This window comes from Rhinopithecus roxellana, chromosome 3 (genome assembly GCF_007565055.1).
Source record: "Rhinopithecus roxellana isolate Shanxi Qingling chromosome 3, ASM756505v1, whole genome shotgun sequence".
NCBI classification, from domain to species: Eukaryota; Metazoa; Chordata; class Mammalia; order Primates; family Cercopithecidae; genus Rhinopithecus; species Rhinopithecus roxellana.
In genome coordinates, this window is record NC_044551.1 from 173,184,197 (window position 1) to 173,209,614 (window position 25,418).

At 39.8% G+C, this 25,418-nt stretch overlaps 1 protein-coding gene across 2 annotated transcripts in view; it reads left to right on the forward strand.

Moving 5' to 3' along the window:
- Positions 1 to 25,159, forward strand: part of UBTD2 (ubiquitin domain containing 2) — a 75,481-nt gene extending 50,322 nt beyond the window's left edge. For both annotated transcript variants that reach the window (XM_010373318.2, XM_030927860.1), the window contains exons 2-3: positions 739 to 975; positions 22,597 to 25,159. In XM_010373318.2, the coding sequence (XP_010371620.1) occupies positions 739 to 975; positions 22,597 to 22,994 (635 nt within the window). In that variant the 3' untranslated portion in view covers positions 22,995 to 25,159. The remainder of the gene's footprint in view (positions 1 to 738; positions 976 to 22,596) is intronic.
- The last annotated feature ends 259 nt before the right edge of the window (positions 25,160 to 25,418 follow it).

Here is a 25,418-nt window from a genome sequence, read left to right on the forward strand (position 1 = left end):
GTATTTTAAAAAAAATTTTTAGAGCAGTTTTAGATTCATAACAGAATTGAGAGGAAGGTACAGAGATTTCCCATGTACCCCCAGTGCCTACACATACATAGCCTCCTTTCCCTGATTATCAACATCCTCCACCAGAGTGGTACATCCGTTACAACTATAATTCTCTGGGGGTTTTTTGTTTTGTTTTGTTTTATTGGAGATGAGGTCTCACTCTTGCCCCGGCTGAAATGCAGTGGTGTGGTCATGGCTCACTGCAAACACAACCTCCCAGGCTCAAGTTATCCCCCCACCTCAGCCTCCCAAGTAGCTGGGACCACAGGCACATGCCAACATGCCAGACTAATTTTTGTGTATTTTGTAGAGATGGGATCTCACCATGTTGCCCAGGCTAGTCTTGAACTCCTGGATTAGAGCAATCTTTCCACCTCAGCATCCCAAAGTGCTGGGATTACAGGTGTGATCTACTGCACTCAGCCTGTAATTCTTTTAGTGATCCTGTGGAGAGGGTGTACTGAGTGGAAAAGAGCTACCAATTTGTTTTGCATAGAGCAATCTAATGTCTCTATTCACTTTTGTAGTTCCAAAATGTGTTAGAGGAATTTCAGAATGCACAAATTAGAAGGCAAATTTCTGGCTGCAATTTTGATGAAATAATCCAGAAGAGGAATGACCAGATAACTTTTGATACATATTTTATAAAATTTGGTTTTGATCTCAGTCTTTTATTTTTCTTCTCAGTTGCTCTAGGTCGTAACCAGCCTTTGAAAAAAGAGAAACCAAAATGGAAAAGCGATTATCCTATGACAGATGGACAACTACGCAGCAAGAGGGATGAATTTTGGGATACTGCACCAGCTTTTGAAGGCCGGAAAGAGATATGGGATGCCTTGAAGGCTGCTGCACATGCTTTTGAGAGCAATGATCATGAACTTGCACAAGCAATCATTGATGGTGCAAACATAACATTACCACATGGTAGGTTTGGTGTTCCTCAAAGACAGAGGGAACATAATCAGCTTTGTTTCTGATAGCAGGAAACCAAATGGGAGAGTTTTTTTTCCTTTGCTATGAATTATTCTTTTTTTTTTTAATGTAGCAAGGAATAGCATTCCTCTTTTTTTCTTGTACATCTTTCAGGTGGAGGCAGGTTTTACTTTGTGTGTTTATATATATATATATATTTTTTAATATATCTTAATTTCAGAAAAGAACTCTTGATCATCTAAAAAGTTTCCGTATAACCTAGTTCTCCATGAAGACCTCTTCTCTCCACCCTCCCACCCCCACCTCACCAGCCTTATCCCCCTGCCAATCTATTGGAGCTTCCACTTCACTGGTTTCCTACTAGCAGCGCTAGAGATAGAGTCTCAGTTTAGATTTTGTGAGCTGTAGAGACCCAGAGGATGCTCCTTTTAGTCATTATACTTTCTTGTCAAGCCTATTTTTGGCATAATAAGCAAACCCAAACTTAGAAGTGAGTCCCGCATGTTTTTAAGGACAATTTTCCATGATTGTAGCCCTGAGCATTATTAGGAACTTCTCTCTTTGGCGTAGGAATGTGACTCTTTTAAGGATAACCATAAGCTTTGAGTATTTCCAGGGATGCACATATGCTGGTGCCATGTACATACTCTTGTTTGTTCTCCTTGATGAGAAACATATGAAAATTTTTCATGCTACATTGAGATTTAGGTGTTAATTTTATATTTACATTTTTTATCTGTATTAATATTCTCAGTATTCTCTTTAGTTTTTCAAGTTAATATTTTCAAGGTTGTCTTTTCAGATCTATGTGATAACCACCTTGCATTGATTTATATTCATATTGATACCGTCATTGTTTTAATCCCCAGTATCTCCCTTTATCTATATTCTTAGAGGACCAGTGACTTTCATTGTTTAACCATCTGCTTTATGTCCTTTAACTCTATGTCAAATGACAGACTTTTATTTTATTTTATTCTTTTCTTTCTCTCTCTCTCTTTTGAGACAGAGTCTTGCTCTGTCGCCCAGCAGGCTGGAGTGCAGTGGTGCACTCCGCTCACTGCAACCTCTGCCTCCCAGGTTCAAGTGATTCTCATGCCTCAGCTTCCCCACCATGCCTGGCTAAGTTTTATATTTTTAGTAGAGATGGGGTTTCTCCATGTTAGCCAGGATGGTCTCGATCTCCTAACCTCGTGATCCACCTGCCTCAGCCTCCCAAAGTGCTGGGATTACAGGCGTGAGCCACCGTGCCTGGCCCCAAAGTCCCTTTTTTTAAGAGACAGGTCTCACTCTGTCATCCAGGCTGGAGTGCACTGGCATGATCATGGTTCATTGCAACCTCGACCTCCCAGACTCAAGAGATCCTCCCACCTCAGCCTCCCAAGTACCTGGGACTGCAGGCGTGCATCACCATGCTTGGCTACATTTTGCTTTTTGTTTTTTGTTTTGTTTTGTTTTGTTTTGTTTTTTGGAGAGGCATGGTCTCACTGTGTTGCCCAGGATGGTCTCGAACTCCTGGATTCAAGCAGTCCTCTTCTTCCCTTGGCCTTCCAAAGTGCTGAGGTTATAAGCATAAGCTGCTGTGCCTGGCCAAAAGATACTTAACTTACTATATCCTTGCCAGATTCCAAATCACCAACATTAATTCCAAATTAATTTTCTGATTAATTGTGCTTCCAAGAAACATTCCTTTTTTTATGGCTGCCTGTTCTTTATTATGAAAGTTTGTTAGCATAGTCTTTTGTTACTAATGTTATTGAGCACACACGGATCACTTTTTCTATACATGTGTAAAAGTGATCCCTCCTACATTTGGAGAATTTATGATAGAATGCCATTTTCAGTATGACTCTTTTTTTTTATGACCGTGAGTCTTTTTTGTTTGTTTGTTTGTTTGGAACTTTATTTTTTTGAGACAGCGTCTCACTCTGTTGCCCAGGCTGGAGTGCAGTGGCATGGTCTTGGCTCACTATAACCTCCACCTCCCAGGTTCAAGCAATTCTCATGCCTCAGCCTCCCAAGTAGCTGGGATTACAGGCATGCGCCATCACGCCCAGCTAATTTTTGTATTTTTTTGGTAGAGACGGGGTTTCACCATGTTGGCCAAGCTGGTCTTGAACTCCTGGCCTCAAGCTATCTGCCTGCCTTGACCCCCCAAAGTGCTGGGATTACAGGCGTGAACCACTGCACCTGGCCTCAGTATGACTCTTTAGTCCCAGTTTTCATGGGTAGTCTCTAAATTCTTTACCTTTATGTGATTGTGAGTTGGGAGGTGCTGGGCATCATCTTAGTCCATTTACCTTTTTCAGTTTTGTAATTATCGTCTTCATCTACTACCTTTATATAATATAAAGGGAAGGGGTCTTCCTTTACAAATAGTTTTATCATCCTCTTTTTGATGTCTATATCTTCTATTTTTTGAGGAGAATATATGTTATATAGACCTACACGTGGGTGGAAGAAGAGTCATGTATGTGTGATTGCGTGAGATCCAGAATGTTGGAACTTTTAATTTCTTATTTTGTACTTATAGTTACCTGCTGGAATACCTGGTTGCATTCTGTATATTGTACCCTCGTTTAAAAGTTCATGGAGGCAAAATAACTCTGTTGCACATAAGGCCGGGGCTTATGCATAGCCTATCGGATGTGGGCTCAGATCACTAAAGACCGAAGTCCCTTATTTCTGCTTATCTATGTAAACTGCCAAGAAAATGTTCCCGGCAGCCCTACCTACCAACAGATCAGGGAGAATTACTCACAGAAATTAGAGAATTATTAGATGCCCCTCTGTTCCCCTTCTATGTTTAAGGAATATTTTCTGCTTAAGCGTGGAATAATCAAGCCAATGTCTGAGTTTTTCTCTTTCAGAACTCTGTGATAACTTTCTGGGTATTAATATTGTCATTGGTACCCTTGATTGAATTATTTTGTTCATATCTGAATCTTGTCAATATTTCTTGGACCTTATAATTTTGTTTTGTCGTACACTCTAGCTCACCATCAGCTTATAACTAGGCTATTGCATGCTTTTACCTAGACTGGCTTAGTGGTATTGCTGAAATTCTTTCCATCCTTTTTGTGTAATTACATGTTTGAAATTTTACTTTGGGTCAGGTGTGGTGGCTTACGCCTGTAATCTCAGCACTTTAGGGGGCCAAGGCTGGTGGATCATGAGGTCAGGAGATCGAGACCATCCTGGCTAACACAGTGACACCCCATCTCTACTAAAAATAGAAAAAATTAGCCAGGTGTTGTGGCAGGCGTCTATAGTCCCAGCTATTCGGGAGGCTGAGGCAGGAGAGTGTCATGAACCTAGGAGGCGGAGCTTACAGTGAGCCAAGATCGCGTCACTGCACTCCAGCCTGGGCGACAGAGCGAGACTCTGTCTCAAAAAAAAAGAAGAAAAAAAGAAATTTTACTTTGGGCACATTGCGTTGTGCTACCCAAAGCACTTTGTATTTTAAGTTTAAGTTACTGCATAGACTTGACTATTATTTAGTTCAGGTTTTGATATCAGATCTCATCTTCTGTCCCTACTGTATTACTTGCAACTGTGGGACTTTGGGCAAATCACATCGTCTGTAAGCTTCAATTCTCTCATCTGTAAAATATGGATAAGAACTGTCTACCTCTTGGGATGGTTATGTTGATTAAATGTAGTAGTAATACATGTAAGTTGCTGATCAGAGTGCTGGGTATTCAAAAAGCACTTAATAAATAGTAATGCTGATGATCTTATTTCTTGAACTCTGAAATTAACAAGTAAATTCCTAGTTCCCTGCACCAAAATTCTGAATTTATAGATTTTGATCATTTTCTAAATTATCTTTTTTTTGACACAGAGTTTCACTTTTGTCACCCAGGCTGGAGAACAAAATAACATTACACTTTTTAATTATCTTCCTCTGTTAATAACGATAAGTCTTCAGTTTATTCTCAAGTGGCAATGGGGAGAGTAAGAGGGAACTTGTCATAACTACCTGTTAATGTTATATTTACACATACGGTATATTTTCATTCTGGAAATTGACTCATATTGAGAATGGTATGAACATATATTGTGGAAAAAGCTCCCCATGTGATTTTGATACCTGGTACCCCTTTCACAGTTTTCCTGTCCTATATGAGCTTTATTGTTCATGATTTGCACAGCATGTTGTTACTCCTTGTCTTACATTTCTTAAAGAGCTTATTTCCTTTTTCTCATTGATTGCTATTTTGCCATTACCTAGAAATCCTAAAAACATTCTTAATATAGTAGTTTACCAGTGAAACCAGGTTATAGGTTAGCGATTTGCCAAATTAGCATAAACAGGGTAAGAAAAAACAAGTAGTATTTACACTTCTCACACATTTGCTGTGTAGTGAATAGTATACTATTTAGTAATTTTCAGTGAAAGCTTATTCAGAAACTGTATCTAGTAAAGATGAACACTTAATGCTTTTTGTAATTATAATATAGAAGATTTAAAAAGATTTTAGGAATTGCCTACTCCCTTCCTCTACCTCCTGGTTTTCTAGAAAGGTAGTTGTTGATTTGTTTAGCATCTACAATTATCTCATAATTCTTAGTGAGAGTATTTTTTTCTAACGTGTTTTCCATATCCCAGCGATTGAAATGTAAAAGCTGTCCTCTTACCCTCCTTGAATAGATGGAGTAGCTGGCTGCTCCCTGTTACTCAAACATGCTTTTCTACTGGGAAACAGAAATTTAACCCAGATTTTATTCATACTTCCTATAGCTAAATGTCGCCAATTCTTCAGTTAGGCTTTCAGTTTTCAGTTTTCTTTTGTCCTTAACCCTTAAGGGGTATGGGAGGTAGAAAAACTTAATTCTTAGAAGACTTAACACTTTTTATTTCTCTTTTCACAAAGTTTGTTACATGGGTGGAAAAGGAGTTCCCCAGAATGTTTTTTTCTTTATCTCAAAATATATTAAATGTGCGTTATGTATAATAAAATTTAATTTTTTAAACAACAAAGGCACTTACAAATAGTATAAAGACCATGTTATGTGTAAGGAACCAACATATGAAAAGAACACTGGACTGAGAATCAGTAATAAAATACTCGAAACTCATGTTGTGTGTATGTATGTATGTATGTGTGTATTCTTTTATTTTTATTTTTTTGGAGATGGAGTCTGGCTCTGTCACCCACGCAGGAGTGCAGTGACGCGATCTTAGCTCACTGCAACCTCTGCCTCCTGGGTTCAAGCAATTCTCATGCCTCAGCCTCCCGAGTAGCTGAGATTATAGGTGTGCACCAGCACGCCCATCTAATTTTTGTATTTTTAGTTGAGACCGGGTTTCACCATGTTGGCCAGGATGATCTCAATCTCCTGACCTCAAGTGATCCACCTGACTTGGCCTCCCCAAGTGCTGGGATTACAAGCATGAGCCACTGTGCCCAGCCTCATGTTTTGAATTAACATTTAATTCTTATGCCTGTAATAATCACCTACAACAATCCCCATTTTGCACAGATCAGAAAACTGAAGCACAGAGAGAGGTTGCATCATTCTTCCAAAGTATAAGTCATGAAATTGGCATTTGAACTCAAGTTTTGGATCTCACAGTAACTAACGCAATTCAATGCTCTGGACAAGTCATTTCATCTCCCTGTTCTGTAAAGTGATTGCACAAGTAATCTTCAGTATTTGGTCTATGTCTAATGTTTTAGTTCCCTTGCACACTATGTAGAATACTTTAAAATGGTAAACTGTTAATATTAAAAGGAAAAAAGCCGATTCTCTGAAGACATAAACAGGAAATCCATGTGTGTAAGTCTTGTTTCTATTTTCCTTAGGTGTTTCAGATGCCCATTAAGAAGCAGACCATGAATTTTGGTGTGGACTTTAAAGGTTCATATAAGAATTTTTCAGGCCTGGCGCGGTGGCTCTTGCCTGTAATTCCAACACTTTGGGAGGTCGAGGTGGGTGGGTCATGGGGTCAGGAGTTCGAGACCAGCCTGGCCAACGTGATGAAACCCTGTCTCTACTAAAAATACAAAAATTAGCTGGACATGGTGGTGGATGCCTGTAATCCCAGCTACTCAGGAGGCTGAGGCAGGAGAATTGCTTGAACCCGGGAGGCAGAGGTTCTCAAGAGTGTGCCATTGCTCTCCAACCTGGGCAACAAGAGCCAGACTGTCTCAAAAAAAAGAATTTTTCATTTGGCCAGGCACAGTCGCTCATGCCTCTAATCCCAACACTTTGGGAGGCCGAGGCAGGAAGATCACGAGGTCAGGAGATGGAGACCATCCTGGCTAATAGGGTAAAACCCCATCTCTACTAAAAAAAAAAAAAGAATTTGTCATTTAACAAAGTTAATTGATAATTCATAAACATAAAGCGTAGGAATGAAGGCATGAAGATATACAGGAGATGGAATTTTTGCTGGACTGTTGTAGGGTTTAGAAATGAAAAAGACCTCCTTTTTATGCCATTCTGGGTAGTGGAGGTAGAGGAACACAGGGTTTCTATTTCTAACATGGTCCCAGGGAGTATGTTATACTGACTTCTACTTTTGTAAAGCCAGATCAGCTTTACACAGACCACTGTGTTCAGGTGCTTCTAGTCTGCTCCGTTGCCCCTTTTAGAGCATTGAAAATTAAAGATCAGTGTCCCCCTTAAAACTATGGTGAAGTGTTACACAAGCTCTTAATCATGATTTGACTGTCATATGACATCAACAATACGTATACAGGTTAAGCCACTTTTCACTTATGTTTACTACAAGAGATGATAGACTTAGTTTTCTGAATGCCACAGTCTTGATGGCTGATTTGGTAGTTTGAGATAGCTAGACCTCCTGCTTCTAAAGCCTGATTGCCAAATATAAACTTGATATGTGTAATTCCTAGCAAAATGTTTGCATGAGAGAGCCTGTAATTTGTTAGCATCCCTACAATCCTGAAAAACTGCACCTAATATCTGGGTGGAGGATGATTTTGATGGCCCTTTGGACATTAGTGTGATTCAGGTTTGTGGAAATCACCGTGAAACATGAAGCCATAGACTCAAATTTTATGAAACCTTGATCCTTTGTGACATTGCTGTTGGTGAGTGTTCCCCTGTAAGTCTGATTCTGAGATTTAAAACTTGTGAGAAGAGAGCCAACATTATTGTGTATTTTCTATGGATTTGTTATATGTACTAGGCAATTTTTCACGTGCATATTATTTAATCTTTACAACAACCTCATAAGGGAGGTACTATAATTCTTGAGGAAATAGACTCACTATGTCCAAAATCAGGGTCTAAATTCAAATAGTATGACTGACTCCAAAGCCATTGCTCCTGTCACATCTCAGTGCTTCTCCTGGAATCTTATGTCCCTCTATCAGGCTTGAGTGTACTGCCTGAACCCCACTGTTTCATTCCTTTACATTCATTCTGTCATTTAAGTGTTCTCATTCTTTCTAGCAATTTCCAACTCAAATGTTAAGGCTTTCCTTTGCCATAGCAGGGCATGGTTGCTAAGAAGTAGAAGAGTTTATAAAACAAAAATTAGCCAGGGTTGGTGGCACGCGCCTGGGGTCCCAGCTACTTGGGGAGGCTAAGGCAGGAGAATTGCTTGAGCCCAGGAGGCAGAGGTTGCAGTGAGACGAGATCATGCCACTGTCCTCCAGCATGGGCGACAGAGCAAGATTCCATCTCAAAAAAATAAATAAATAAAAAATAAGCCTTCTGAGTCAGAAAAGAGAAGTCAGGAGCAAAGACATTTATTCCTACAGGCTTTGGAAGAGACCCATAGTGCTACAAAAACCTTGGTGTTCTAGAACATTGCTCTCTTCTTTCATTTTGAGAGGATGGTTTTCTATACCAGATTGCCAATGTGATCTAAATATTAAATTTGTTAACTTCATCAAGGTATATTGAAGTACACTAAACAGCATGTTTAAAGTGGACAATCTGATGAGCTTTGACATGTATATACTTGTAAAACTCCCCACAATCAAGATAACAAACATTTCCACACCCTTGCCAACATTGATTTTTAACTTTTACAAACCTGGTCATGTAGTGATGCAAGTCTCACGTGGTAAGAACTTTTCACACTGAGCTACAGTCTTAAGGGAGTGAGAGCACAGAGGGATAAACAGGCCTTTAAATGCTGAAAAATACATCTTTCTAACCTGAAAGATTGCTTGAAAAAGAGTATAAAGCATTAGACCTAATGACATTTAGTAAAGGTATTATTTGTCATCTAATTTAGTTTTATCTTTCTAATTTTCTAGTGGAATATTTTGAGGCATAATTTAAAATAATCATGGAAGAAAACAGTTGACCAAGGAAAATAGAAACATCTGAGCCAATCATCTAGATAGAAGCAACTTCAGAAAATTATGTATGAAATCAGAACAGAAGGTGAAGACTTGGCAGCTTTCTTCCTACCATGGGGAGCTTTCAGGGCTTCCTGGCCTGGGGAAGTGATGCCCTGGCACTTATTTAGCCTGGTGGCCATCTGTCTCTGCTAGGACATGAAGCCTACAATAGGTTTGTGAGAAGAAAACAAAAAACAAAAAAAACTGTCCTTCCACAGAGGATGTTAGGTGAGCAATCTGAGCAATCCTGATTAGAACTTTGTTAAAACTAGTGATTGCTAAATGAACTGCACCCTTGGTGGCCAGTGGGTGGTAATTAAAACCTTTTGTAAAATATTTTGTAAATGTAGCTAAAAGTGATTTTGGAAAAATAGAAAAATCCCTGTGTTGTCAACTTTTAGATGTTCCCTTTTGTGTTTAAATATGCTGGGTTTCTTTAAGCAAACCTCTCTGTATTAGTCCATTTTCACAGTGCTTTAAAGAACTTCCGGAGACTAGGTAATTCACAGAGAAAAGAGGTTTAATTGACTCACAGTTCCACAGGGCTGGGGAGGCCTTAGGAAACTTAGAATCACGATGGAAGGCAAAGAGGAAGCCGGGCCTTCACATGGCAGCAGGAGAGAGAAGAGTGAGGAGCAAAAGGGGAAGAGTCCCTTATAAAACCATCAGATCTTGGCCGGGCACAGTGGCTCACGTCTAATCCCAGCCCTTTGAGAGGCAGAGACAGGCAGATCACTTGAAGTCAGGAGTTTGAGACTAGCCTGGCCAACATGGTGAAATCCTAGCTCTACTAAAAATACAAAAATTAGCCAGGTATGGTGGTGCACGCCTGTAATCTCAGGAGGCTGAGGCTGAGGCACGAAAATTGCTTGAACCTGGGAGGCGGAGGTTTCAGTGAGCCGAGATTGCACCCCCTCACTCCAGCCTGGGCCACAGCGTGAGATTCTGTCTCAAAAAAAAAAAAAAAAGAAATGAAAAACATCGGATCTCGTGAGAACTCATTATTATGAGAACAACTTGGGGGAAGCCACCCCCATGATCCAGTCACCTCCCACCAGTCCTCTCCCTAGGCACGTGGGGTTTATGGGGGTTACAATTCAAGATGAGATTTGGGTGGGAACAGCCAAACCATGTCACTGTCTGTCTTCTGCTGCCTCATTTTTTTCACACACTCCTCTCAAATACTGTAGATGAGACAGCCTCATACCACTGAAACTTCTCTCAGTCACCACCATTTCCTCTGGACCAACTTGGGCTCATCTTCCATTTTCTTTTAACTGTCGTAGGCATCATTAGCAAATACGTTGTTGGGCTCCACTGGGCACTGTTGGTTTCTTGCTCCTTGTGATTCATTTCTTGACTTTTTATCCCTTGTATTTGTCCTCTGCCTTTTGTTCTAAGTACATTTTCTCCCTCTCATTAACTAAGAACCAATCCCTGTACCTCTTATACATTATACACTTGACTACTTGTTCTGTGACCCTGGACACAAGTTACTTGATTCTACTTCAATTTTTCCATCAGTAAAATGGGTAGAATAGACTTAGCTTATAGTGCTTTTGTGAGGATTAAATGTTAATATATGTAAAGTGCTTAGACAGGGTTAGCAGTAGTAAACACTCCTAAGTGTTTGCTTTTTTTTTTTTTTTTTTTTTTTTTTTTTTGACTCCGTTGCCCAGGCTGGAGTGCAGTGGCGTGATCTCAGCTCACTGCAACCTCTGCCTCCCAGGTTCAAGCGATTCTCCTCCCTCAGCCTCCTGAGTAGCTGGGATTACAGGAGCACACCACCGCAACCGGCTAATTTTTGTATTTTTAGTAGAGACAGGGTTTCACCATGTTAGTCAGGCTGGTCTCGAACTCCTGACCACGTGAGCCACTGTGCCCAGCCAAGTGTTTGCTTTTTTATGTTAAATCTTGTATATTGGAAATTATTACTCTCCAAACTTCTTTTACCCTGACTTTTCCCAATCTGCTTTAGTTGCTTGTAGCTAATTCAACTGAAGCATCTTATGGAACCTGGAGCAATTAAAAGCTAAGCAAAGAATCTTGTAACCCTAAATGATTTTTTTATGTCATTCTAGTTTCCAGTTACATTATTCTTTCCTTTTGGTTTTCCATCAAATCTAACCCATCATTTGGTTCTGCCAGTTACCTTCGAATCTCTCAGTTTGATTTTTTTTCCATTTCTGTAGTCAGGCAGTCATGATTCCAGTCAGTCTTTCTCTCTTCACGTAGATGATAAAACAGTCAGCAGGCTTTGTCTTGTTCAACAACACAACCTTAGCACCTAGAATATGCAGTAGCATATAAAAGGCGGTGAATGTTGAATGTCTAATTTACCTATTTTAGCCACCTCTGGTAATTTCCTGTAGTATTAAGCCTAAACTCCTGAACCCTACTATCAGGTTTCACTGTTACTGCCTATTTAGTACTTTTACATCATTGATTCTGTATTCTACTTCAACAAGGTCCCATAATATTCTGTTTACCTTGTAATTATTATTTCCATATCATTTCTATTTCTTGGGATGCCCTTCACTGCTATTCCCTGTCTTTAAAATCATGCCCAGGACACACCATTTCTACAGAATTTCTCCATGTTGGCTCTACCAACTCTAGTCACTTTTCTGTTCTGCGATGTCTCAGCACCTGTGTTTGATTTTCATTGTATCCGTTTGTACTAAAATCTGTGATGGGTATACTGTATCTGCTCATGAGTATATGCTCCTGGAGATCAGGGACAGCTTTGGTTCTCTTACAACCTTCTCAGTGTCAGTGACATGCCCTACACACTTCAAGATGATCAGTAAATGTCTATGCAGTGACTCTAGAATGTAAGAGTTGTTTCCTATTGATCCTTGTTAGGTCCTAAAGAGGTTGTGTGGTAGAAACCGCTACTATCAGTGCAGTTTGTCTTTAGTAGAGATTTGGGGCCATTAAATAATGGAGGGTTAGGATTATGTTGTTCAAGAGTCTAGGCCACAAAGGAGCCAGTCTGCTCTGAATAGGTAATTCTGCAGTGATAGTTATGGACTACAATGTAAAATATTACTTTTATTGATATTTTGTGATCCCAGATATTTAATTCGGGAAGAGGGTAACCCATAAACCTATAGACTTAAAATGAAATCAAATCATATTTGAGTAAATGTTATGGATTTTGCCCTTATTTATTTTAGAGTGGTTTTAAGTTCACATTAAAATTAAGTGGAAGAAACAGAGATTTCCCATGTACCCCCTACTCCCACACATGCATAGCCTCCCCCAATATCAACATTCACCGTTAGAGTAGTTCATTTGTTAAAATAAATGAACCTACATCGAAACGTCATTATCAATCAGAAGTCCATAGTTTAGGGTTCACTCCTTTTTTTTTTTGAGACGGAGTCTCGCTCTGTCGCCCAGGCTGGAGTGTAGTGGCGTGATCTCAGCTCACCGCAAGCTCCGCCTCCCGGGTTTACACCATTCTCCTGCCTCAGCCTCCTGAGTAGCTGGGACTGCAGGCGCCCGCCACCTCGCCTGGCTAGTTTTTTATATATATATATTTTTAGTAGAGACGGGGTTTCACCGTATTAGCCAGGTTGGTCTCGATCTTCTGACCTCGTGATCCACCAGTCTCGGCCTCCCAAAGTGCTAGTAGGGTTCACTCTTGGTGTTGTACATTCTGTGAGTTTGGACAACTTTATATTGACATGTATCCATCATTAATAGTATCATCCAGAGTTGTTTCACTGTCCTGAAAAATCCTCTGTGTTCTACCTATTCATCCCTCTCTCCCTCCTAACCCCATGGCAACCATTGAACTTTTTTATTGTCTTCGTAGTTTTGCCTTTCACTTAACTAATATGCATTTAAGTTTTCGCTATGTGTTTTCATGACTTAGTAGCTCACTTATTTATTTTATTATTTATTTATAGATAGTCTTACTCTGTCACCAAGGCTGGAGTACGGTGGCCCAGATATAGCTCACTGCAGCCTCAAACTTCTGGGCTCAAGCAAATCCTTCCTCAGTCTTCCAAGTAGCTGGGACTATGGGCAGGCACCACCATGCCTGGCTAATTTTTTATTTCTTTCTTAGAGATGGGGCATTGCTCTGTTACCCAGGCTGGTTTTAAACTCTTAGCCTCAACCCATCCTCCCACCATAGCCTCCCTAAGCACTGGGATTGCAGGCATGAACCAGTGTGCCCAACCTCCTGGGATTTTGATTGGGATTTGCATCAGATCTATAGACTAAGCTGGGAAGAACTGATGTCTTGACAGTATTAAGTCTTCCTGTCTATGAACATGTACGCTCTCTCTATTTAGTAATTATTTTGTCAAGGTTTTTTTGGTCGTTGTTTCCTTTCTTATACATACTTTGTTAGACTTATACCTGTTTTCTTTTTGAGGTGCTAATGTAAATTGTGTTTTAAATTTTAGATTCTACTTGCTCATTGCTGATGTATAGGGGAGCGGTTGACTTTTGTATATTAACTTTGTATCTTGCAACCTTGCTATAATTGCTTATTAGGTCCAGTAGCTTTTATGTTGATTCTTTGTATTTCTTACATAGACAGTATATCATTTGCAAACAAAGGCAGTTTTATACCTTTTCTTGTCTTGCCTTGTTTTATTGCATTAGCTAGGATTTCCAGTACAGTGTTAAAAAGTGGTGATGAGAGGGGACATCCTCGTCTTTTTCCCAGTCTTAGTAGGAAAGCTTTGAGTTTCTCACCATTAAGTATGTCTTAGCTATAAGGTTTTTGTTGTTTTTGTTTTTTAAACGGAGTCTCACTTTGTGGCCCAGGCTGAGGTGCAGTGGCTCTATCTCAGCTCCCTGCAAGCTCCGCCTCCTGGGTTCAGGCATTCTCCTGCCTCAGCCTCTCAAGTAGTTGGGACTACAGGCACCTACCACCGTGCCTGGCTAATTTTTTTGTATTTTTTAGTAGAGATGGGGTTTCACTGTGTTAGCCTGGATGGTCTCGATCTCCTGACCTCATGATCCGCCCGCCTTGGCCTCCCAAAGTGCTGGGGTTACAGGCGTGAGTCTTTTTTTTTTTTTTTTTAATGGAGTTTTGCTCTTCTTGCCCAGGCTGGAGTGCAGTGGTACAATCTTGGCTCACCACAGCCTCCACATCCCGGATTCAAGTGATTCTCCTGCCTCAGCCTCCTGAATAGCTGGGGATTACATGCGTGTGCCACCACGCTCGGCTAATTTTGTATTTTTAGTAGAGATGGGGTGTCTCCATGTTGGCCATTCTGGTCTTGAACTCCCTACCTTAGGTGATCTGCCCACCTCAGCCACCCAAAGTGCTGGGATTACAGGCGTGAACCACCGTGCCTGGCCAGCTATAGCGTTTTTGTAGATATTCTTTATCAAGTTAAGGAAGTTCCCTTTTATTCCTATTGCTGATAATGAGTGTTGGGTTTTGTTATATGCTTTTTCATATATATTGATATGATCATGTGATTTTTCTTCTTTAGCCTATTGATATTATGGATTATATTTATTAATTGATTTTCAAATGTCGAACCAGTCTTGAATACTTGAGACTAAAGCCCACTTGGTCGTGGTATATAATTATTTATACAATGTTGAATTTGATTCATTAATATTTTGTTGAGGATTTCTCAGTCTATGTTCATGAAGGATATTGGTCTGTAGTTTTCTTTGCTTGTAATGTTTGGTTTTGGTATTAGGGTAATGTTGGCCTCATAGATTAATTAGGAAGTACAGTGGTCCCCCATTATCCATGGGGGGATATGGTCTTGGAATGTTCCAGAACCCCCAGTGGATGCTTGAAACTGTGGATAGTACTGAACCTTAATGCTGTCAATTGGAACACAATTCTTTTCTTGTCTTCCACCCACAAATGTAATGCCTTTTTCATCTGAACTAATTACGTGTCATTCACTGTGTTTTAACTATTGCGGTTTGAAGTGCTACTGCAAAACTAGCATGAATTTTTTTCCTTATTTACAACTTCACAAATAAATTTGTTCTTATCTTAGATCTTAGCAACATCAACATTCAGATGTTTTTCTTTATTTGAGAACTTCCACATTTTCATTTAAAAAGAAGTACGTTGTGGCTTCTCTTTGGCATATCTAAATTGCCAGCACCACTACTCTTGTGTTTTAGGGCCATTATTAAAATAAGAGTAATTTTAACATAAGCACTGCAATAATGCAACTGTTGATTTGATAACCAAGATGGCTACTAAGTGATTAATGGTCAGGTGGTGTATACCACATGGATACTCTGGACAAAAGGTTGATTCATGTCCCAGGCCAGATGGAGCAGGATGGCAAGAGATTTTATCATGCTACTCAGAAAGTTAAACAATTTAAAACTTATGAATTATGTGATTCCGGATTTTTCAATTTAATATTTTTGGACCACAGTTGACCAAGAGAAATTGAAACTGCAGAAAGCAAAACTCTGAGTAAAGGGAGGAATGCTGTATTCCCTTTTCTGTCTGATGAGAAAGAGTGTAGAGAATTGTTATAATTTGTTTCTTAAATGTTTGATAGAATTTACCAGTGAATCCATCTGGAATTGGTGCTTTTCTGTTTTGGAAAGTTATTAATTATTGATTCAATTTCTTTAATAGATATAGGCCTATTCAGATTGTCTGTTTTGTATGAGTTTTGGCAGATCATGTCTTTCAAGGAATGGGTCCATTTTATGTAAGTTATCAAATGTGTAGGCATAGAGTTGTTCATAATATTCTTTTATTATCCTTTCAACATTGTGGGATCTGTAGTGATGTCTTCTCTTTCATTTCAGTAATTTGTGTCCTCTTTTTTTCTTGATTAGCCTGGGTAAGAGGTTTACCAATTTTATTGACCTTTTGGTCAATAAAACCTTTTAATCAGCTTTTGGTTTTGTTGATTTTTTTTTTTTTTCTTTTTTGTGACAAGGTCTCACTCTGTTGCCCAGGCTGGAGTGAGATCACAGCTCACTGCAGTCTCAAACTCCCAGGGGCAGGCAATCCTGTAAGTTTCCCAAGGTGGAAACTTACTGTTTGATTTTAGATATTTCTTCTTCTCTAATACAGGCATTATAAATTTCCCAGTGATCACTGCTTTTGCTGCATCCTAAAATTATAAGTTGTTTTCCTTTAATTAAAATATATTTTAATTTATCTTGATTTCTTCTTTGACCCCATGTGTTATTTAGAAATGTATTGTTTAATATCCATGTATTATGGATTTTCAACTACCTTTCTGGTATTGATTTCTAGTTTATTTCCATTATGGTGTAAGCAGACATTGTATGATTTCATTTTGTTATGGTATGTTTTATGTTTCAGAATGTGGTCTGTCTTGGTGAATGTTCCATGTGAACTTGAGAGAAAAATGTGTATTTTGCTGTTGTTGGATGAAGTACTTTAAACATATTCATTACATTAAATCGATTGATGGTATTGTTGCGTTCAAGTATGTCATTTCTGATTTTCTGCTTGTTAGATCTGTTCATTTCTGATTGGGGGGTGTTGAAGGCTTCAACTATAATAGTGGATTCATCTCTTTCTCTTTGTAGTTCTGTCCGTTTCTGCCTCACATACTTTGATGCTGTGCTGTTAGGTGCATACACATTAAACATTATTATTTCTTCTTGGGCCAGGCATGGTGGCTCATGCCTGTAAATCCAGCAAGCGAGGTAGGTTTGCATCCAGGAGTTTGAGACCAGCCTGGACAACATGAACATGGCAAAACCCTGCCCCTACAAAAAGATACAAAAATTACCTGGGCTTGGTGGAGTATACCTGTAGTTCCAGCTACTCATGAGACTAAGGCAGGAGGATAGCCTTGAGCCAAGGAGTTCAAGGCTGCAGTGAGCTATGATCACACCAGTGTGTTATAGTCTAGGTGACAGCAAGACCCTGTCTCTAAAAATAAATAAGAAGAAAAAAATGTTTTTAAAGGTTCTTATTTTACCTTCACTTATTTATTCTCCAGTGCTTTTCCTTTCTATCTGTAGATCTGATAATATTTCTTGCAAGGCAGGTCTGTGAGCAACACATTCACTCAATTTTTGTCTATCTGAGAAAGTCATTATTTCTCCTTCAGTGTTTTGTTTGGTTTGGTTTGGTTTGGTTTGGTTTTTTTGTTTGTTTGTTTGTTTGTTCGTTTTTGAAACGGAGTCTTGCGCTTGTCCCCCAGGCTGGCGTGCAATGGCGCAATCTCGGCTCACTACAACCTCCGCCTCCCGGGTTTGAGCAATTCTACTGCCTCAGCCTCCCGAGTAGCTGGGATTATAATCACCCACCACCAGGCCCGGCTAATTTTTTTTGTATTTTTACTAGATACAGGGTTTCACCATGTTGGCCAGGCTGGTCTCAAACTCCTGACCTCGGGTGATCCACCCGCCTCGGCCTCCCGAAGTGCTGGGATTATAGGCACGAGCCACCACGCTCGGCCTCTCCTTCGGTTTTGAAGGATAATTTAACAGCATACAGAATTGTAGGTTGGTGGGTTTTTCTATGCTTTAGATATTTAACTTCACTGTATATTTGCATCGTTCCTGAGAAGTTGAAGTTGGATATGTAATTCTGTTTTTGGGGTGTGTGTGTGTGTGTTTTGTTTTTGTTTTGAGGCAAGGTCTGTTTCTGTTGCTAAGGCTGGAGTGCAGTGACACAATCTCAGGTCCCTGCACCCTAGACCTCCCAGGCTCAAGCGATCCCCTCACCACAGCATCCGGAGTAGCTGGAACCACAGGGACACACCACCACACCCAACTAATTTTTGTATTTTTTGTAGAAACAGGGTTTCACTATGTTGCTCAGGATGATTTTGAACTCCTCAGCTCAGGCTGTCTCAAGCTATTTGCCCATCAGAGCCTCCCAAAGTGCTGGATTACAGGCATGAGCCACCGTGCCCAGCCATTTAATTCTTTTCTTTGCTCCTCTGTGGGCAAACTGTTTTTTTCCCCTCTGGCTTTTTGTTTTTGGTAGAGATTGGGTTTCCCTATGTTGCCCAAGCTGGCCTCAAACTCCTGGGCTCAGGCTACCCTCCTGGCTTAGCCTCTCAAAATGCTGGAGTTACAGGCATGAATCACTATGTTTGACCAGGAGGTTGTTTTGGTTTTGGTTTTGGTTTTGGTTTTTTTTTCATATTTGATTTCCTGAAGTTTGAAAATGATATGCCTAGATGTGTGTAGTTTTTCTGATATTAACTCTGGAAAATTCTCAGTCATAATTGTTTCAAATATTTTTCCTGTGTCTCTTGTTCTTCTCTGCTATTCCCATTATGTGTATGTTACAGTTTGGTTTGTCCCACAGTTTCTGGATACTCTGTTTTGTGGTGGGGTTTTTTGTTTTTGGGTTTCATGGGGTTTTTTGCGTTTTTTGTTGTTGTTGTTTGTTTTTCTTTGTTTTGTTTTGTTTTTGTTTTTGAGACAGTCTCACTCTTGTCGCCCAGGCTGGAATGCAGTGGCGCAATCTCGGCTCACTGCACCTCTGCCTCCCAGATTCAAGCAGTTCCTCCTGCCTCTGCCTCCCGAGTAGCAGGTGCCCACCACCACGCTCGGCTAATTTTTGTACTTTTAGTAGAGACGTGGTTTCGCTATGTTGGCCAGGCTAGTCTCAAACTCCTGACCTGAAGTGATACCCCCACCTGGACCTCCCAAGGTTTTTTGGTCTTTTTTGTCTTTGCTTTTCAGTTTTAGAGATTTTTACTGAGATATCGTCAAACTCAGATATTCCTTCCTCATTCATGTTCAGTTACCAGTAAGCCCATCAAAGGCGTTCTTTATTTCTGTTACAGTGGTTTTGTTCTCTAGCATTTCTTTTGGTTCTTTTTTAGGATTTCCATCTCTTATTACATTCCCATTTGTTCTTATATGCTGTCTGCTTCATCCATTAGAGCCATTAGCATATTAATCATGTTTTAAATTCCCAGTCTGATCATTCTAACACCTCTGCCATATCTGAGTCTAGTTTTGTGCTTGCTCTAAAAAACTGTTTTTTTGCCTTTTGGTACATCTTGTAATTTTTTGGGAAAGGTGGATGTAATATACGGGAGCTGTGTGAAATGGGCCTTCAGTAATGTGGAGGTTTTAGTCTTTTTGTGAGCCTCTGCCTCACAAAAAGACTATGACTTGACCAGTGCTGCTCAGTCATAGTCTCTACCTTAGGTGGGACAAGATGGTTAGAAGGGGCTAGAGCTGGGTATTTCTCTTCTCTCAAATTAGTTAGGCTCCATAAAACCCCAGCAGGATAGACTCTAGTTAGTTTCTTCTGAGGGCAGAACGCTCCAGCATATTTAAAAATGGTTCCTTTTGCACCCTCCTCCAACCCAGGGAATTATTCTGGCTGTCACTACGAGGAAGTTGTAGAGGTCCAGAAGGTAAAACTCAGGAAAGTATCACTCTCCCCAGACACCCTTCACCAAGTCCCCATGGAGTTTTCTCTCTAAGACTTGCCCACACTGAGCCTTTAGCAATTCACTTAGTTACATTTGAGGTTTCCCTATCCTGCACTGGTTCTGCAGAGATTTCAGCTCCTGGGCGTCTGCTCTGGTAAATGGTGATTCTCTGTATTAGCCTGCCTGTGTCTCCTGTTTTGGGGTCAGTGGTTTGCCCTGTGACCTTACTTCTCCCACAGATCTAAGAATATCTGTTGATTTTTCAGTTTGCTCAGCCTTTTACTTGTTAGGATGGAGTGGTGACTTCTACGTTTTTTGCATGCCAGACTAGAAACAGGAAGTGTGATTTTTAGTTTAATGTAAAACTAGAGCATATTTACAACTCAGATTATAATTTTGTAGAAAGAAGTGCCAGAAAGAATAAATAAACTAGAAAATTCCATATTAAATAAAAACAAATTACCATTTCTAAAAGTACTGAAATATGGGAGCTTCTGTAATTGTCTAAATAGCTTACTTCCAGCATTATGGATTGAGCGCTGGCAGAGCGTGATTAAGAAGATATACACCAGCCAGCTTTAACTCTTCATGGAGTTTTTCTTTCTTGCCTTCTAGAGATTTGAAAACTAAACCCTGACTCACTGGGATGAAGGGCAGAAGGGAAAAGGGCAGTGTGAAGTTACTGGTATAGGGACTGCTAGTGATCACAACTGTGCTTGAAGTAGATCCATTTCTACAATGGTATTAGTGAATACACAGAGGCTAAACACAGAAGAGGGAAGATTCGTGTGTGTTCTGCTTTCCAACTAAGCTGTCACCCCAGCACATCTTATGTAACTTAGGCAGACCAGATTGAACCTGTGGTGGGTTGGTGACCATTCCAGACTCATTTGACATATTTCATCTCATTCTTTATATTTTCATCCTATTGACATTAAACACAAATACCGGTTCATTAACTCATTTGTTCATTGATAACCATTTCTCAGTGTTCTGGATCTGGTAGACATTTCAGTTTTTTTATCCAAATTGATAATAAGCTGATATCATATTCTAGTTTGAGGAAAGGATATGTTATGTATAACTTTAAAACGTTCATTAAGTTATGCTTTTGGCCGGGCCTGGTGGCTCACGCCTGTAATCCTGGCACTTTGGGAGGTCAAAGTGAGCAGATCACCTAGGTCAGGAGTTCAAGACCAGCCTACCAACATGGAGAAAACCCGTCTCTACTAAAAATACAAAATTAGCCGGGCATGGTGGTGCATGGCTGTAATCCCAGCCACTCGGGAGGCTGAGGCAGGAGAATCGCTTGAACCCGGGAGGCAGCGGTTGTGGTGAGCTGATATCGCGCCATTGCACTCCAGCCTGGGCAACAAGAGCGAAACTCCATCTCAAAAAAAAAAAAAGTTATGCTTTCAAGTTCCCCCAAGGAAGTCCTGGTAACTATAATGTAGTTTACACACCTAGTCTCAGCTACTCAGGAGGTGGAGGCAGGAGGATTGCTTGAGCCCAGGAGTTTTGAGTCCAGCCTGGGCAACATATGATTTGTAAGGAAATTAACCATTAATACATTTTTTTAAAACCATGAGTGCTTTTTCCCTTCCCTGAGCTAGCTCGTTATGTCATAGCCCTTTTGTTTTTCCTTTTTAATCCATAGCTTCTCTGTACTAGATAGACTAATTGGGATTAAATAAAACACCTCAGTCATTTCTGTGGTGATTTTACTAATGAGACTCATAGATAAGCAATGAATCTGTGGCAGCTGCTAAGGTATCATCTCTAATTTGTGATCTCTCTGGACTAAGGACTTCTTGCCAAGTGCTTCAATTTAGGAAGTCCAGGCACTGGGCTGGGCATAGTGACTCACGCCTGTAATCTCAACACTTTGGGTGGCTGAGGCAGGTGGATCATTTGAGGTCAGGAGTTTTGAGACAGCCTGGCCAACATGGTGAGGCCCTGTCTCTCCCAAAAATACAAAAATTACCCAGGCGTGGTGGTGTGTGCCTATAATCCCAGCTACTCAGGAGGCTAAGGCAGGAGAATTGCTTGAACCTGGGAAACGGAGGTTGCAGTGAACCGAGATCACATCCCTGCACACCAGCCTGGGCAACAGAGCGAGACTGTGTCTCAAAAAGAAAAAAAGAAGTCCAGGCACTAAGAAAACTGCTCTAGGGCCAGGCACGGTGGTTCACTCCTGTAATCCTAGCACTTGGGGAGGCTGAGGTGGGTGGATCACCTGAGGTCAGGAGTTGGAGACCAGCCTGGCCAACATGGTGAAACTCCATCTATACTGAAAATACAAAAAATTAGCCGGGTGTGGTAGCAGGCGCCTGTAATCCCAGCTACTTGGGAGGCTGAGGCAGGAGAATCACTGGAACCCAGGAGGCGGAGGTTGCAGTGAGCCAAGATGGCGCCACTGCACTCCAGTCTGGGCAACAGAGCGAGACTCCGTATCAATAAAAAGAAAAAATAAAAGAAAACTGATGTAGAGCACTTGTGGTGAGTTAAGCTTAGAAATTCATTTTTTTTTATTTGCTTGCTTGTTTAAGGTAGCGGATTCATTTCTGTAAAAGATATCCTAATTTAAATGTTATCTAAGTCTTGTGTAAGCATTAATAATATTAGTAGTACGTTCGAGTTGTATGTGCTTTCACTTCTGTTTTAATGAAATTGTGAAATGGATATGAAATGACTTAGAAGAGTGTGGGGTAAGGATCAGCAATCTGGTTAATATAAAATTAAATACTCAAATAATTGGGCATGGGATTTGATAATCATCATTGATGATCAGCTGACAGTGATTGGCATTGTTTTATGTTTTTTTCTCTACAGTGCCATGCTAGCAAGAGAAGCTTAAGCATTTTGTAAGGTATAAACAAAAATGCATTCATTGAGGATTAAGTTCTTATTCATATCTTCTCTTTCTGAAGGTGCACTTACAGAGTGCTATGATGAACTGGGGAACAGATATCAGCTTCCAGTGTATTGCTTGGCACCACCAATCAACATGATAGAGGAAAAGAGCGACATAGAGACTCTGGATATTCCTGAGCCACCACCCAATTCTGGATATGAATGTCAGCTTCGTTTGCGCCTTTCCACAGGCAAAGACCTCAAGCTTGTGGTTCGCAGCACAGACACAGTATTCCACATGAAGAGACGGTTGCATGCAGCAGAGGGAGTGGAACCAGGTAGTCAGCGGTGGTTCTTTTCTGGCAGACCTCTCACTGACAAAATGAAGTTTGAAGAGCTGAAGATCCCAAAGGACTATGTTGTACAGGTTATAGTGAGCCAACCTGTGCAGAACCCAACACCAGTGGAGAACTGAACTGAGCCCTGTTGGCTGCCTCCCACATCCGTCTGCTCCTTTTTATTGCTATTGTTGTCATTTCCTACTCTACGGCGTGAAATTTATTTCACTGCTCTAAATTCCCTATGGATGGATTTAGTTCTGAGGAATTACCAGTGAAAAATTCCATCTGTGATGGAGACCAACAAAAATAATAAAACACAAAGAGCCAGGCTTTGAGACTCATGTAATTACAATATCTAATTTGAAAGGCAGTTAAGAAATAGATAACCATTTATTTTAAAACACTCAACAACTATGTAATGGCTGTATTTCAGTGACTTGGACTGTAAATGAAACATTGCATCCATGAAGGACAGCACCAAGCACCTTTTTGAATACAGAATTTTTTAAGAAAAATATATCAAATTATATAATTTCCAGAAACCATAAACAATGGATATAAAACTTAAGTTTTCTTTCTTTTTTTTTTTTTTTTTTGTTAATGGAAACTGAAAAGAGCAGTATTTGAGGTTGCTTCTGTTCTGGTTTTTTATTCTTAGCTCAATTAATATTTAGCCATAAATGAAAAGAGACTGACAAATTGTGCTTTAGTGTTGCTTCCTCAGCCCACATGTCGAGCTCCTTATTTACATTCACACTAACGTTTGGTGCCTTCCAGCACATTAGTGGCAGGCACCTTTCCGGAACACTAGGCAATAATTTCGTCAATACAGTCAGGTCTCTGATTTTCAACGGATACTCAGTTGAAAGGTCGCTGTCATCTTGCTGCATAAGTATTTTGAAAGGTCTATGTAATGAAGCCGTTTTTATATCCAGGCTTAGAAGTTCACTACTATATAGTACCTTCATTGATCTATCTATTCTGCTTGGAACTCTTCATAGCTAAGTATAACCCCCAAATGCATGGTTCCTGGGCCAGGAAACACCAGAATCAAGTATAGCTGTTCCCACTACAATTTAATAAAGTAAATGATCTCCTCCACTTTGCATGGAGGAGTGTAAGGAAAGCCTATTCTATCTGTGCCTGGGAGAACTGTGCCTATTTTCAATCTTTTAGGGGAAATTTCAACTCAAAATTTCTTAAGTGTGAAAAGTTTACTGGTGTCACATAAACATTAGCAGTGAGACCAAATAATGAAACATTGCTTTATACCTTAGTGCTTTCCAGTTCACTGTTACCTCTAGTCATGGTAGATGACAATTTTCCTCCCTCATCTTTTGTAGCAAAGAAGCAAATTAAGAGTCTTTTGCAAGTTAGATTAGGGGACTGAAAAATCCAGGGAGATAACCTGATTCTTCTCTACTATGACTGGAGTAAAGCTGCCAAGAGTTAGGTTTAATTTGGAGCCTTTTAAAAGTTGGTTCCATAAGTGAGAAAGGGGGGCTGACATGTGACCACTGAGCCCCTGAGAATCCATGAGATGGAAAAGTACAGGCAAGAAGGCACTTAACGCTGTTCTCAGTCAGAAAATGTCAGCCCTCCACACCTATTTGGATGTGAAGTGCATTATTAATTTTAATGACAAAATGAAACTGCTAATTAGTTTAAATGTAATGTTTAAATGGTATTGAATTTCCTATAGCCTGATTAAATCTGTAATTGTAACATCACGTTTCTGAGAGCTTTAACTACTTCCTTATTTTTATGTAATCATTTTAAAGATTGTGGCTATATCTAATTTAAATTTGCTGATGATTGAATCTAAATTCAAGCAAAGACCACAGCATTAATCCCAAAGGAGAATTTTTTTTGTGTTTAGAGGTGGAGATATTAGGGTAATTCAGTGTACTGCTCCTGTCTTCAAAGTTTTTGTTCATTTGTGTGCCACATCGAATAGCAGCACTTCTCAAAGTTTGTCAACTGGAAAAGAAAAAATGTTTAAAACTATTTTTTCTTAAGCAAATTTGGTGATGTCATCATTATTTATGATATCGATTGGTAAAAGGTCTTTGTTGAGGGTTTGAGCTCTCTTTTTTAAGAGTTTATTTTATTTTAAAGGAACATATACTTTGAATAACAATTCTCTGGGCATGTTTAACTAACCTAGATGGGAAAACCATGGTGCTGTTTAATTGTAAATAGATTGCTATAAGATTGGACCAGTACTTGATGTGTATAATTTTAGTACGTAGGGTTTATGTGCTTTTTTTTAAAAAAAAAAAAAAAAGTTCAATTTTTCTCTTTGTCTTTGCCTTTATAATTGGTTTCTAATTGTTTTTACTCTCTATGTAAGGGTAATTGCCTCATTCTAAGTGAGAATTGTGAAGGTTTTCCTCCTTTTTAAAACCTTTGCTCAATAAATAACAGGTTCATTATCACCAAACTTAGGCTCTGCTATGCCAAGTCATACATGGTCATTTATAAATGTGCTTCATCTTCTGCATTGAAATCTTGGTCTAAAATAGGTTGTGCTTTTCTTTTTCTTTTTGTTTTTTAAG